This window comes from Dermochelys coriacea, chromosome 9, assembly GCF_009764565.3.
Source record: "Dermochelys coriacea isolate rDerCor1 chromosome 9, rDerCor1.pri.v4, whole genome shotgun sequence".
Taxonomy (NCBI): Eukaryota; Metazoa; Chordata; order Testudines; family Dermochelyidae; genus Dermochelys; species Dermochelys coriacea.
Genome location: NC_050076.1, coordinates 75,912,059 through 75,925,379, shown reverse-complemented (window position 1 = coordinate 75,925,379; position 13,321 = coordinate 75,912,059). Strand labels below are relative to the sequence as shown.

The following is a 13,321-nucleotide window of genomic DNA, read 5'->3' as shown; positions in this document are numbered from 1 at the left end:
CATCAAAATGCTTAGTGGGCAGGCACTGATGATATAAAAATGTTCAAGTGTCATTTGTATTCATTTAAAAATATAATAAAAGGTCAACATTCAAATGCATTTAGGGAAGGTCTGAAGGGATTTTTTTAAATCAAAATTTTTTTTTTTTTAATAAAAAGTATTCAAAGTGGCTTGAGAAATCCTTCCAAAAAAGAAGGAAGACTGAACACAGGAGACCTAATTTAGACTACTAGGATACAAGACAATGGGGAAAAGTGGAGTTATACTAGGAATGAACTGGGCCAATTTCATATTTTTACAGGCTGAACTTCCCACTGGGAATACTTAACAGGCACACTCATTTCCCTTCTGCAGTACTGAGGTAGAGTTTGTCTGTTATATATACATTAGCTTTACAACAGATGGATGTCTAAGTAACACACATCCACCCACATTTTGGTATATCTCTAGAACACTATGAACATTAAAATCCTTACTTCTCTTGGATATTTTTATGCCAAATTAACTGCTATATTGGTAAAAATTAACAAAACTTTACATGAAAAATATGTATCAATGCACTGACAATTCAGCTTCCCCTCCTCCCCCAACATACTACAGGGTCTCTTACAGCTTTGAGAACCATGCATCCGGCCTGTACCTCAGCTTCTTAAAACACACATCCCTCTGAAGATGTATTTTACAAAAATATTTACTGCCAAACTATGACTAAAAGAAAGGAATATTCATCTCATTTACTCAAAATCTCTCATTATCTGAAACTTGGTTATGTCCCTCAACATGCATCATTTGTATCAAAAAGTCTGTTGTTCAGCCAAATAAATTCCACTTCACCCAGCTGTTTGGATAATGATTCTTCTCTCTATATTGCACTTTACAATTTATTCACTCTTTAGGAAAAAATTGATTTTAAGTAATCAACAGTATGGTTTATTTTTTAAAATCTGGTAGTGCAGTAGACTGTTTAGTATTAAACAGCACATGTTCATATGCATGAATTTAACCTTTATTATTAAAGTTGGTTGGCAACATGGTTGTAAGCTAGCAATAATCAGGCTTTTGCAGTGAAGCATGCTACTTTCAGGAGAACAGCATCTAGGTTGTCTTCAGTGCAGAAAGCAGACATATATATTTTCAGTTAGACGGTACGTAAATTCAGCAAACATATACATGAATTCAAGTATCTGTACTCAACTTCAGCTCTCCGGGAAATCTTCAGCTGAGCTATTTTAACACACTTTTCTACAAAACCAATAGGAAGAGAACTTTCATTCAGATGAAAGTTTTCATTGTCTGAATCATCCCATTCTCAAGACCTCTTCATCAAGGCATTTAATCATTTAAACGTATTTTGTGTGTGTGTGATTGACATTTTTATGAATTAGAAATAGAGGACCTGGTCTGAATTAATTGTAAATAAAATTTAAACATTTTAAATGATAAAGCTTAGATTGAATAAAAGGAACTTCTTTATGAAACCCTTCAAGTGGACAGCCATATTTAGGTTCTGATCTTGCCATTTGGTTTCCCACACAGCTCTGATTGCAAGAGAGTAGAGCCCTTGCTAGTAAACTAACCCCACTTTATAAGTAAGCCATGTGTATTGTACAAAGAGAAAAATAACAGAGAAGGTTTAAGCTTTGTGCTATGATATTACGTACACAGAGCATTATTTTGACCTGAGTGCATATACTGAAAAATTAGAGCACGAGAGATTAATTCAGAGCTATTTCATCAAAAGGAGAGACTGTTCATTTTACAATTTAAATTTTTTTTTGAAATGCAGAATGTCCTGAACTTTTGAATATGATCTTTGTTTCAGCTCATGACTCCAGCAAAGTCTCACCTGCCCTACTAGACCTACAGTGTCTGAGACTCTTGGGCCTGTCACGTATCATTTCATTCTTATTCTTTTTTTCTCTGTAATACCCTGCTCTGAGAGTAGTAGCTGTTATTTTAGTAGTTGCCCTGCTGATGCTGGGAAGATAAGCAGCTCTCTTTGAAGTTCATAAATCAGAAAACTATTTCCCTTGGGGACGCAAAATTGCAATCCCCATCGGTTAAAACATCCCCTCTATGAAATTTAGCCAGCCTGAGCTTTAAGAATCCAGAGGACAATGATGAACCCAGGTCTACCATGTATTGTAAGGCAATACATTACCTACTGAGACTGTGAGCTGTTAAAAATTAGTATTTTTTTAACATGATGCTTCAAAATGTCAAGATGCTATTCAACTATGGCCCCTGTATACCCCTTGATGCCACCTGCTTATTGTGCTGAAAAGGAACTTCTTTTTATACCATAATTTGCAAAATTATCAGGTCTTTGTAATCCAGGTGGTTATTGCCATATTGGTGATGAATCTACTGAACAGTCAGACAAGCAACCCTACAACATGCCTCTCCCTTTTCCCAACACAGTGCTTTAATAAGGCCCTGATCCTGCACGCTTTGTGCATACAAAGTTTCCATTGACTTAAAAGGGGAGGAATTGGGGACACAAGAATGTAGTATCTGGTTTTAAACATCTGACTGTACTGATTTTTACAGGTTAGTAATGATTAAAAATATAGAAACTGAGAACTTTATATAGGAAAATGAATTCGTTAACCTTTATTTCATTTCTCCAGATTCCCAAACCTGATCGACTTAGAAAAATATCCTTGAGTCTAGTAGACAAATTTACCAAAGGTAAATAGCCCTTTACTCTGACCAATTGGGTCAATATAGATACATTTTTTTTTATAACCACTGACTCAATTTCTTAAAGGTTTTGCCAAACTATATATGATAAACTAATGAAAAGTTATTACTTCTTGAACTAACAAAGCGTGCATATGAGGATAGATTAAAAAGCTTTAAAGGACAAAAAAGATTAGGGAAGAAACCCTTGATGCAGATATACAGGATAAATAAATTAAAACAACTTTAAGCAAAAAAAAATTAATTTAACTATCAAATAACCACATAAAATTGGTCACAGTTTACTTAAATGTGAACCAAAGATGAGCCAAAGCAAGTTCTGTAAACTATCTGTAGTTAAGTTAGAATAATCTATGGCACAAATTTTCACAAAAAAGTTAAGGCAGAGACCAACATTTATATAAAAATAGCTGGGCAGGTTTCTAAAGAAGGAAATAACCATTTTTCATTATGAGTTTTGTTAACATAAGATTATAAATACCCTTATATATACAGACAAGATCAATAGAAGTGGATGGAATATTTCACTTGGCATCCATCTTTCAAATAAACCAAGATCATATATCCTGGATCTTAACAGAGGTACTCAAGTTCAAGATTGGTAAATCTTTTTGCTACACATACTAATACATACAATAAAAATGCAATATAAATATTGATTTTCACAGAGAAATTCAGTATTATACTAAATTTACAAAACTTGCCAAATTGGCTCAAAAGGACATCATATTAAGTTAAAGAGAATGAGTTACCTTAGCACTTTATAGACAAATTAAAATAGCATACCAGCTTATATAGTAACACTTAAACTTTCAGTGAAGTCACCTTTTCAAACTTTAGTGAAACTAAAATGGACTCTGTCTTGGCTGAAGACCGTTTAAACTCTTCATAAGTTCAACACAGTTTGTGTGCTGAGATTACTTAGGTATAGTATTATACTGGGCTTTTCAAGGTAGTTTTAAGCCTAAACCTAGCAGCGTTATTCTGAATTATGAAAGATTACATATAATCAATATTTATGTGGATGCGTTCAATTTAATCCAAAAGTATGTCTTGAATATGAGAAAAAACAAAAATGATGTGGTAGTTACCTGTTTCAACTGATATCGACTTCACAAGTATTGCATTTGGAATTTCCTCAAGTGAAAATGCCTTTGATGGTGCTAATGTGAGTGAATCATATTTAACTTAGTGTTTTATATCTATATGTGTGTATACACACACAAAACACACACAAATCATGTATGTAATAAACTTAGTAAATTGTATTTAATTTCTATGAGAGCACAGTTTATCATAAGACACATTTTCAATGGAGTTTCCATAATTTTATACTTTTCATTTTATAATATTTAAGCACTTCCACCTTCAAAAAGCCAAATTTTCCCACTTAAGAGATCTTTTGCATTCAGTTTATATCCATGCTTTATTGAATGAAAACCAAAATATTTTTTAAAAAGTTTGTTAATTTTGTTGATTCAACTGACATGTTTATTTGCACCTGACTTTCTCCCCATACCTAACACATTTAAAAAAAAATTTTTTTAAACAGTCTGCAAACTATTTCATGGGTTGGTGGGAATTTACAAGGGCACTTTTCTTTTTGATGTGAAACTTTTATAGGCAGTTTGGTCTGCACTTGGGGCCAAATCCTGATCCAGTTAAAATTGAGAGCTTTGCCACTGATTATTCTTAGACTAGGATTTGACCCTTTATTGCATGCAAATAAAAATACTCTCTTTCTGTGCAGACAAGTGTAGATGCAAACAAAAACTAAAGATAGATTAGTTTAATCCCATATAGTGATGTACTCATTAGATTTTAAATCTTACTCTTTTCAGTATGTAGCTGAGATTCATCACTTGGCTGCTCTCCATCACAGAAATTAATTTGTTTTATGTTAGGAAATGTCACATTAGTCCTTTGGCACTGATAGAGCTCTCTAAGTGCAATATCTATTGCCTGCAATAGCTGCACCAAACACATCACAGCTATTTACTATCTTAACAGTATTTGGACCCAGAAGATGGTAACATTTCCATTGACCCCAACATATACATGCCATATTTTCTTCCCCATATTGTAGACTCAAAAGTCAGGGACCATCATGATCATACCTCATCCTCCCACTCCTGTAATAGACCCATAACCTCTGGCTGAGTTACTGAAGCCCTCAAATCATGATTTAAAGACTTCCAAGTTGCAGAGAATACACCATTTACACTAGTTTAAACCTGAAAGTGACCCATGCCCCATGCTGCAGAGGAAGGCAAAAAATCCCCAAGGTCTCTGCCAATCTGACCCTGGAGAAAATTCCATCCGGATTCCAAATATGGCTATCTGTTAGACCCTGAGCACGGGGGGAAGACCCACCAGCCAGACACCTGGGAAAGAATTCTCTATAGTAACTCAGAGCCCTCCCCACATAGTATCCCATCACCAGCCACTGGAGATATTTGCTGCTAGGAGTCATGTCATCATTCATTGCTTTCCTTTGTCAAAAGTTTGAGTAGCTTGGAAAAGAAAAAAAAATAAAAGCGAAAATTAAAGAAAAATATACAAAACTAAAAAGCATAAACCTTAAATGCAACACAAACACTTTACTAAAAATGAGTATAAAGCTGAAGGAAAATGTGTCTATTGGAAGTTATTGCCCATTATAAAAGTTAAAAAACAAAAAAAGTTCACATTTTTTGATGTGGTCTTAAGGTGGTATTATGTTTCAGAGGTAGTATGTGTAAAATGTAACACAGGATTCTAAAGGTCTTATTCAGTGAAAATGCTTAACATTACCACAGAAATTACCAGAAAGCATTCACCTTAAAGGAACATTCTTTTAACATTTCTTGATTAGAGATTTGCTTTTTTGTTAAATCACTCTTCTTTTTTTTTTGTATCTTGCATCCTTTAAGCAGAATGCTAGCCATTTTTGGTCACAGGGAAACAGGCTTTTTTGATTTGAGTAAAACTGTGGATTCTGCTTTGGTGAAATGTGGTATAGTACAATCTGCCAAAGGCTGTTCCAGTCTTCTGGTACAATTTAGTTTTTTGCCCATAGCTTTTTTGAGGCTGCAAAATGTGGTCAGCCAATGTGGTAAAATATTAACTTGCTGGACAAATCAGATGCCAAAACATGGCATTGATGCCTTCTGATGAGTAGTTAGTCGGAGATTTTGTTCCAGCCATTTTCTGACTTTGATTGGAAATTTGATAACTGATTAACTCATGCAATCTTGGATTTTTAGACAAAGAAAGCAGAACCTCATATTAAAGTTGAAAGAATGCTTCAAAGATTCCAGACCCTCTATAAATAAGCCAGCCTATCGTATAACTGGTTGTAGCTGACAGATCTGGGTAGTGGAACTGGAGGTAGTAAAGTACAGTACAGTAAACTAAGCTTTTGGTTGCAATGTTATCGATAAACTAAATTTTGATTTTTCAGATGCTCTGCTTAATTTTCCATTCATGTGCATTAATTATTTTCTTTCCTCATGCCATCAGAATCCTGAGAGTGAGAATCTGCTATGGCTAAGTGCCGATGGGAAAGGCATCACTACCCAACTAGTTTTTAAAGGGTTAATGCTTATTAATATGGTAACAATAGTACAGTTCTGCTTTTAGATAGGTGACCACTGTGCAGCAGTAAGTTCCACACATATTTTCACCACACATATTCCTGCCATATAATTCTGATTGTATAACTGCATTGTTATTTGACACCCATATTATCTCTTCATTTGGTGGGTAGAGGTGATTAACTGCTTCCTAATTTAAGCTGGCATGTTACATTTTTGGTTTATCTCCTTATTTTGCTCCCCACTTTGTCTCTGAGGAGCTGCAAAGCTCTTTTTTTCTTACCATTTTTAGTACTGACTTCGGTCACACAAAAGGTACTTTAATATTAAAGTCCAATGCTACTCTCAAAAGTGACTACTTAAGACAAGGAACACCTTCTTAATAGATCAATTCTCCATGTGTATTTAAAGCCTTACCTGCTTAATTTACTGACTAGAAATATTCATTACTACTCAATCCTGTTAGCACTGTAGGCAATACAGGAAACATTTTCAGGAAATGAAGACAAGCACCCCTCAAGGGTACAACTTTCCCTAGGTATAGCAAGTTGACTAGCGTGAGACATACTTTCATTTCTCCCTATAGGGAGACAGCACCTTATTGCTGGTTTAAAATGCATGTCTGTTATCAATGCCTTTTTTCACGTTAGGCTTTCTCCAAGTAGGATACAGTAACTCCCCACTTAACGTCCTCCCACTTAACATTGTTTCGAATTTACGTCCCTGCTCCATTACAGAATATGCTTGTTTAAAGTTGTGCAATGCTCTGCTATAACGTAGTTTGGCCACCTGCTTTGTCAACGGCTGGCAGCTCCCTTATCAGCTCCCCTCATGCACCCCACCCCGCGCCTCCCACCTGCTGGTGGATCCCGCGGATCAGCACCTTCCCCGTTCCCCTGCCTCCTAGCCATGGCAATCAGCTGATTTGCGGTGTTCAGGAGGCAGGAAGGAGGAGTGAGGACGTGGCGTGCAGGCTCCCTCTCCCTCCCCTACCTTCTGAATGCCGCAAACCAGCTGATTGCTGCAGGCAGGAGGCAGGGGAGGCTGCGCGCCAAGTCCTCTCTCCATTCCCCCTCCCCCCTGAACACCATAAACCAGCTGATTGCTGTGGGCAGGAGAGGGAGAAGTGAGGACGCAACGTACGGAGGAGAAGAGGTGGGTTAAGGGTGGGGGCTTGCGGGAAGGGATGGAGTGGGCGGGCCGAGGGTTGAGCCCCCCTCGCCAGCAAAGTCAGTGCCTGTGCTTGCAAGAACAGAAAGAGGAGCAGGAGGACAATCTACCCTCTTCCATTCTCTGACTCCACCACCTCAACCAAGCTTCATACTCAGCAATGATGACTGTAGTATTAAATTGCTTGTTTAAAATGTATATAATGCCTTTTGTCTGGCAAAAAAAAAAATCCCTGGAACCTAACCCCGCACCTATTTAAATGAATTCTTATGGGGACATTGGATTTGCTTAACATCATTTAGCTTAAAGTTGCATTTTTCAGGAACATAACTACAATGTTAAGTGAGAAGTTACTGTACACTCTTCTATAACCCATGTTGCAAAAGATGTGTCAGGAATAAACAATGTCTCTAAAGTCATCCCTCACTGACAAAGCAGGAAATTGATGGAAGGTTCTTCAACTCATGGCACTCTTGCTGTATCTGTTGTTTAACTTTATGATTCAAAGAAGTGAAATGGTTGCTTTTTAATATTTCCTCCATGGTACCATAGTATCAGCTATGATTATTTCTCCCATTTTTTATGGAAAAATAAATCTTCCTTGCAATCTATAGTGCAGTGGAAGATGAATTAGCATCTACCTATGAACAAAGGAAATAATTGTAAAGCAAAATCCTAAAAATGTCCAAGATCAACAGAGCCATCTTTGCTTTCTGTCAGCTGAAGAATACCTAGAATTCATTCAGGAGATGAACATCAAGGTGTTCTCTTCTGGGCATTAGACACAGATCAGCTAGTTATCATGACAAATTTAGCTGGAAGTATGGATGGACAATATGAGGTCTTAGGACCAAATTCTGCCCTATCTTCCATGGTCACAATTCCCTATTATTTAAGTGAATAGAAGATGAACCCCTTGAGGTCAGGACTGAATTTGCCCAAGACCATAGCCCTGTGTTTGATCGCAGAACTGGAGAAGCACCTCCCAACCTCATCCTCCACAAACACTTAATATGAAGAGTGTGTGCACCTTCCTAGACAAGCACTGCTCCCCAACCAGATGTCAAAACAAGAGAAAGGGGGCAGCAAATAAAGAACTGGACAAAGACATAGGGAGACTTGCTGATGTTATGCTTATTAATCTGAACCTGTGAACTTAATTATTATATCTAGCTGTCTTTCTGGAGAACAGAACATCAGATCATGAAGCCATGAGACGTGTGGTGACAGAGCATGGCTGGAATGCAATATTCAGAAATGGCCATTCATGACTTTCAAACATAATTGTCCTTCTGAGTTTTTACCATACTGTGCAGTAAAAGAACAAATCTGTTGCTCTGCAGCCTCTGTCCTGTAAATCTATATTTCCTCAATATTTTTAACTAGCACTGGTAATAACTCACCATTAAGAGTTTTGTTTTTCATGTTGCAGGTATTATGGAGGTTATTTTGAAGAGAAGCATGGAGGTACTCAAACAACTGTATAGTACTGCTCTATAGAGCATCTTATTACATCAGAACATAGTTCATATTCAATATTTCTTCTTGATCATCCTACGTTGCCGCTGATCATTTCTGGATGTGAAAGCATGACTATTTTATTATAAATGCTCTGTTATCCTATATTGCAGAAAGAGTCAGAGCATATTTTGCTCAAAGGAATACACTGAGTACAGACTCCAGCCAAGGAGTGTGGAGCCTAGGATTTTAGATGTATATCATGAACCAGGATTCTAGTTTACTGAATTCTGTTTTTGGCACAGTTTATCCAATCTGAACTTGCTGATTTAGTTTGATGTCGTGTCAGGAAAAAAGCAGGTCAGAACAATACAAAATTACTAATGGCAGTGATAAAATTCTACTTGGCTACTAGTGTAAAAGGTAAGGAATACTTGTGGCACCTTAGAGACTAACAAATTTATTTGAGCATAAGCTTTCATGAGCTATACCTCACTGTATCGGATGCATGCAGTGTTTTCCACTGCATGCATCCAATGAACTGAGCTGTAGCTCATGAAATCTTATGCTCAAATAAATTTGTTAGTCTCTAAGGTGCCACAAGTACTCCTTTTCTTTTTGCGGATACAGACTAACACGGCTGCTACTCTGAAACCTAGTGTAAAAGGTGAAATTGCAAAAAGATTCATAGACCACAAGATTAAGCATTAGCTTTAAGAAGATGCTGCCTTTTGTCATATCATGTCAAGGAGAAGTAACGGAATTAAGGTCCAAGTTGTGGAGCATGAGGGCTAGACCCACATTTTAAATTTCTTCAGTAAAGCTTCCTGAAAACATGAGTGTTTATTGTCAGTTGCTGGATCTTCCTATCTAGAGGAAGTACAGTTAATAACCCAGAGCAGAAAACCTATCATAAATCACACCTATTGTCTTAGGGTGTATAGTAATGTAAATTAAATGCATAATATATTTAAATACCGTACAGTGATTGTTTCTCACAGTACTGGGTTGAAATGACTGTCAGATTTAGGGCTAGAAGGAAGTTAATACATTAACACCATATTTACGATAGAATACATTTGTCCCTCAGAAAAAGTTCTGACAGCAGTTTGTTGAACACCTTGGAACATGAATTCAGTTTAAGAGAGAAGATGGACAGAGGGTGCAAACTCTGCATGGATTTTCCTTTTTGGACACTTAAGACTGTTTTCATTTAGAAAGACCAGATTGTTCAACCCTTACTCCCATTATACAGTAAATAGCCTCATTAATTTCAGTGGAACTATTCACAGAATAAGGTACCATTCAGCGTAAGGGTGAAAGAATCTAGCTCTCAAGCTGGTGTGACCTAAGGTTTTAGTGAGGCCAGTTTGTAAATATTCAGACTAGAAATTACCAAGTTCTAGCTGTATGCCGCAGTACTGTGTACCATACTGAACTTATTTGAATGTGTCAGGGTGAATGTATTTATTCAAATGAGATGTGAGATTTAGTATGAATGAGCGCTGAGAAAGGATAAGTTAGCAGAGAGTGGCTAAAGCTATCAGGCACACAGTTTAGAAACTTCAGCTAAATTTATTCTTTGTCAGCACCTGGAGTCTGCTGGCGGAATGACACAATGTATTAAATTGGGCTAATTAGTCAATGAATCACACTGAGGAAATTTGTGGGGCCCAGATTCTAACACTAAAACAGCTTCGGAGGGAGACGGGATGAAAACTGTCCTTGGCTGACAGCACTATTGCAATGAAATGGAGTATAGTTTGTAGAAAATCCATGTAGCTGATTCTTGAATCTTCATGAACCAGAGCTTTTACTGTTCAGGTTTTATAAAATGAAGTGAACTAAAAACATCACTATGACTGTAAAACTCTAAATATTGGTGTAACATTATCTAATCCCATTACTATAGTAAGAATACCAGAAACAGTTGCCTTCTCCAGTAATCAAGCGTTTCCAGTAAAAGCCTAATGGTTTACAACATTTAGTTCTGCTTCTGTACATGAGTAATTTATTGAAGCCAATTAAATTTATTCACTTTGTCTTCCAAGTGTTTTTCAGACATTTTTATGAGATAATGGGAGACTCAACAAGTTGCACTTATATACCAATATGCACCTTAGTTTAATCTTTTAATTCAGATTTTTTCAGGGGTCCAAGAACAACTCTGCCCATTTGCCCATAACAAGCTCATTTTTCCATCTGGATTCCCAATTTTCAGTCCACCTACCTGAGTTAGAAGGGGCAAGGGAAAAGGCAATGATCACAAACAGGACTGCTGAGTCTTACATGACAAGCAACGTTGAAATGTTACCTGGCTCTGTAACTGCGATTTATTTTCCATTCTTGGATCCCTGCTCAGAATAGATTTTGCTACAAAGCAAGAATTATTTTGGAAAATTATAAATGACCTAAATCAAGGCTGTGATGCTAAAAACTAAAACTTTTTCCATGTAGCTTTATCACTTGCCCAAAACGAAGTTCCATATTCCTTGTCACCGCAAGTTGCAGTCGTATCACATCCCATTCACCCTTCAGCAAGGTCTGCCTAGTTAACCCAGGTTTTTGTTGAGTGAATGATATCAGATAACAAAATGCAGTTATCTTGAAATGCACACCTGTTAGGCAGTCTAAGATTGTATATATATATTATTTTTCTCTAAAGATCACAAACTGTCCGAGGCATTTTTCTCTGATAAAGACGACAAGCTGAATGAGGTATCATCAGGCTCTGGAGATACATGATTGAAATCCATCTCTTCTAATTCAGGAGGTAAATCTGACAGCAGTGCCTATGTTTAAAAAAAAACAACTTTTTTTAAAATTAGTATTTGGACACGTTTTTCAAGTTCCATGTTAACTCATTAAGTACTTTGTATAGTAAAGGATCACTTTTTATGATTTTTTCACTGATAATGGCGAAATTTCCAACACTAAAGGAGAAACAGAATGCTGTCCAAAAATGATGTAACCACTGTACTATTGCCAGATAACAAGCTTACTGCTTGCAAGCACAGAGGAAAACAGTGATATCTCAGCTATAAAATGAAAACATAATAAGTGATGGCAAATTACCATATTTCAAAATAGAAACTACTGTATCCTGAGATGCATACATAGGAGGCTATCCAAAAGTGAACCTCCCGCCATTAGTAGTTTAAGAGGGAAATTCATAATTTAATCTTTTCTTCTTGGGACACAAGAAAAATGCCTTAATATACAGGTCAGTGACTCCTTTCTACTCCTACAATATCTGTTCATCACAGTGATACAATTTATATTGTAGTTCTTCCATTAACAGTTATACTTTTCTAGTCTGTATGGCATATATTTATTTTAGATTTTCTTTGTACCTTAGAGTGAATACATTCAAGGACAAATTAAAGAAGTTTAGCCACTATATTTTTTTCCGAATGAAGACATTTTTAGGATGATTATATTTTACAATACATATGCAGACTTGCTAATTGTTTCAGATACAATAAACACTACAAACCATACCTTTTGCCCACAAAGAAAAAGAAACTACATATAGTGAAGGATTCCCAGAATGTTTTCATGAAATTAGACCCTGTTCTATGGTTTATATGATGTAACAAATAAATAGCTTGGCTCTGCACTATTGATTTATAGGTGTGTCAGAAGCAGAAACTATAATTTTTTAAGAAATACTAACAGTTGGCTTATGTAAGATAAATGTCTGGACTTGCTGTTTAAATTTGGAGTACTTATTTTTATTGTCAATATTTATATTAAGATAGCACCAATTGGGATTGGGGCCCCATTGTGCTGGGGTCTATACAAACACATATGAGACAATCCCTGCCTTGGAGGGTTTACAGTCTAAAGATTTGCACAGACAGGTATTTTTTTGGGGCCTTGATAGTTCCAGATCTAAGTCATAAATTATGAAGCCTTCGTGGATTACTGGTTCCAATCCATCCTTGAATGGTAATGATTAACTGTCATCACCAATTGACAACTGCTTACTATGTTTACTTTAAATAAATTGGTGGCCTCACTCTAGTCCCTAGTGAATGGATATTCTCATGATAATTGATACTTGGAATCCTTATTGGCAGTCTCTGTAGAAAAGTCACCATTAAATCAGCATGTAGAGATGGTTCCTTCTGAATAAGGTAGAGACACATTTACAGAGCAATATAGAGGAAGCTTGCCCTGCTGCTGCCAGTGCTATTTCTGTTTTGTGAGTAAACTCATGTCAGTTATCAGAATTGCCAGTCTGGCACATTTCACAAATGGGAAATCAAGTGGGAAATTAAAATAAAAAGATAATACTTTAGGATTCAAAGTTTACTTTAGTAATCATTTTTTGCAAAGCATATTCTGTTTATAAGATCACTTTTAACATCACTTACTTCTAATCAGCTTCTAGGTTACTGTGGATGCAGATT

The 13,321-nt window shown here is 36.4% G+C and overlaps 1 protein-coding gene across 5 annotated transcripts in view; it reads right to left on the bottom strand.

Annotated features, from left to right (window-relative positions):
- Positions 1–2,590: 2,590 nt before the first annotated feature.
- HDX (highly divergent homeobox) overlaps positions 2,591–13,321 on the bottom strand; it is an 88,563-nt gene continuing 77,832 nt past the window's right edge. For all 5 annotated transcript variants that reach the window (XM_038416951.2, XM_038416952.2, XM_043492114.1 and 2 more), the window contains one exon: positions 2,591–11,698. In XM_038416951.2, the coding sequence (XP_038272879.1) occupies positions 11,573–11,698 (126 nt within the window). In that variant the 3' untranslated portion in view covers positions 2,591–11,572. The remainder of the gene's footprint in view (positions 11,699–13,321) is intronic.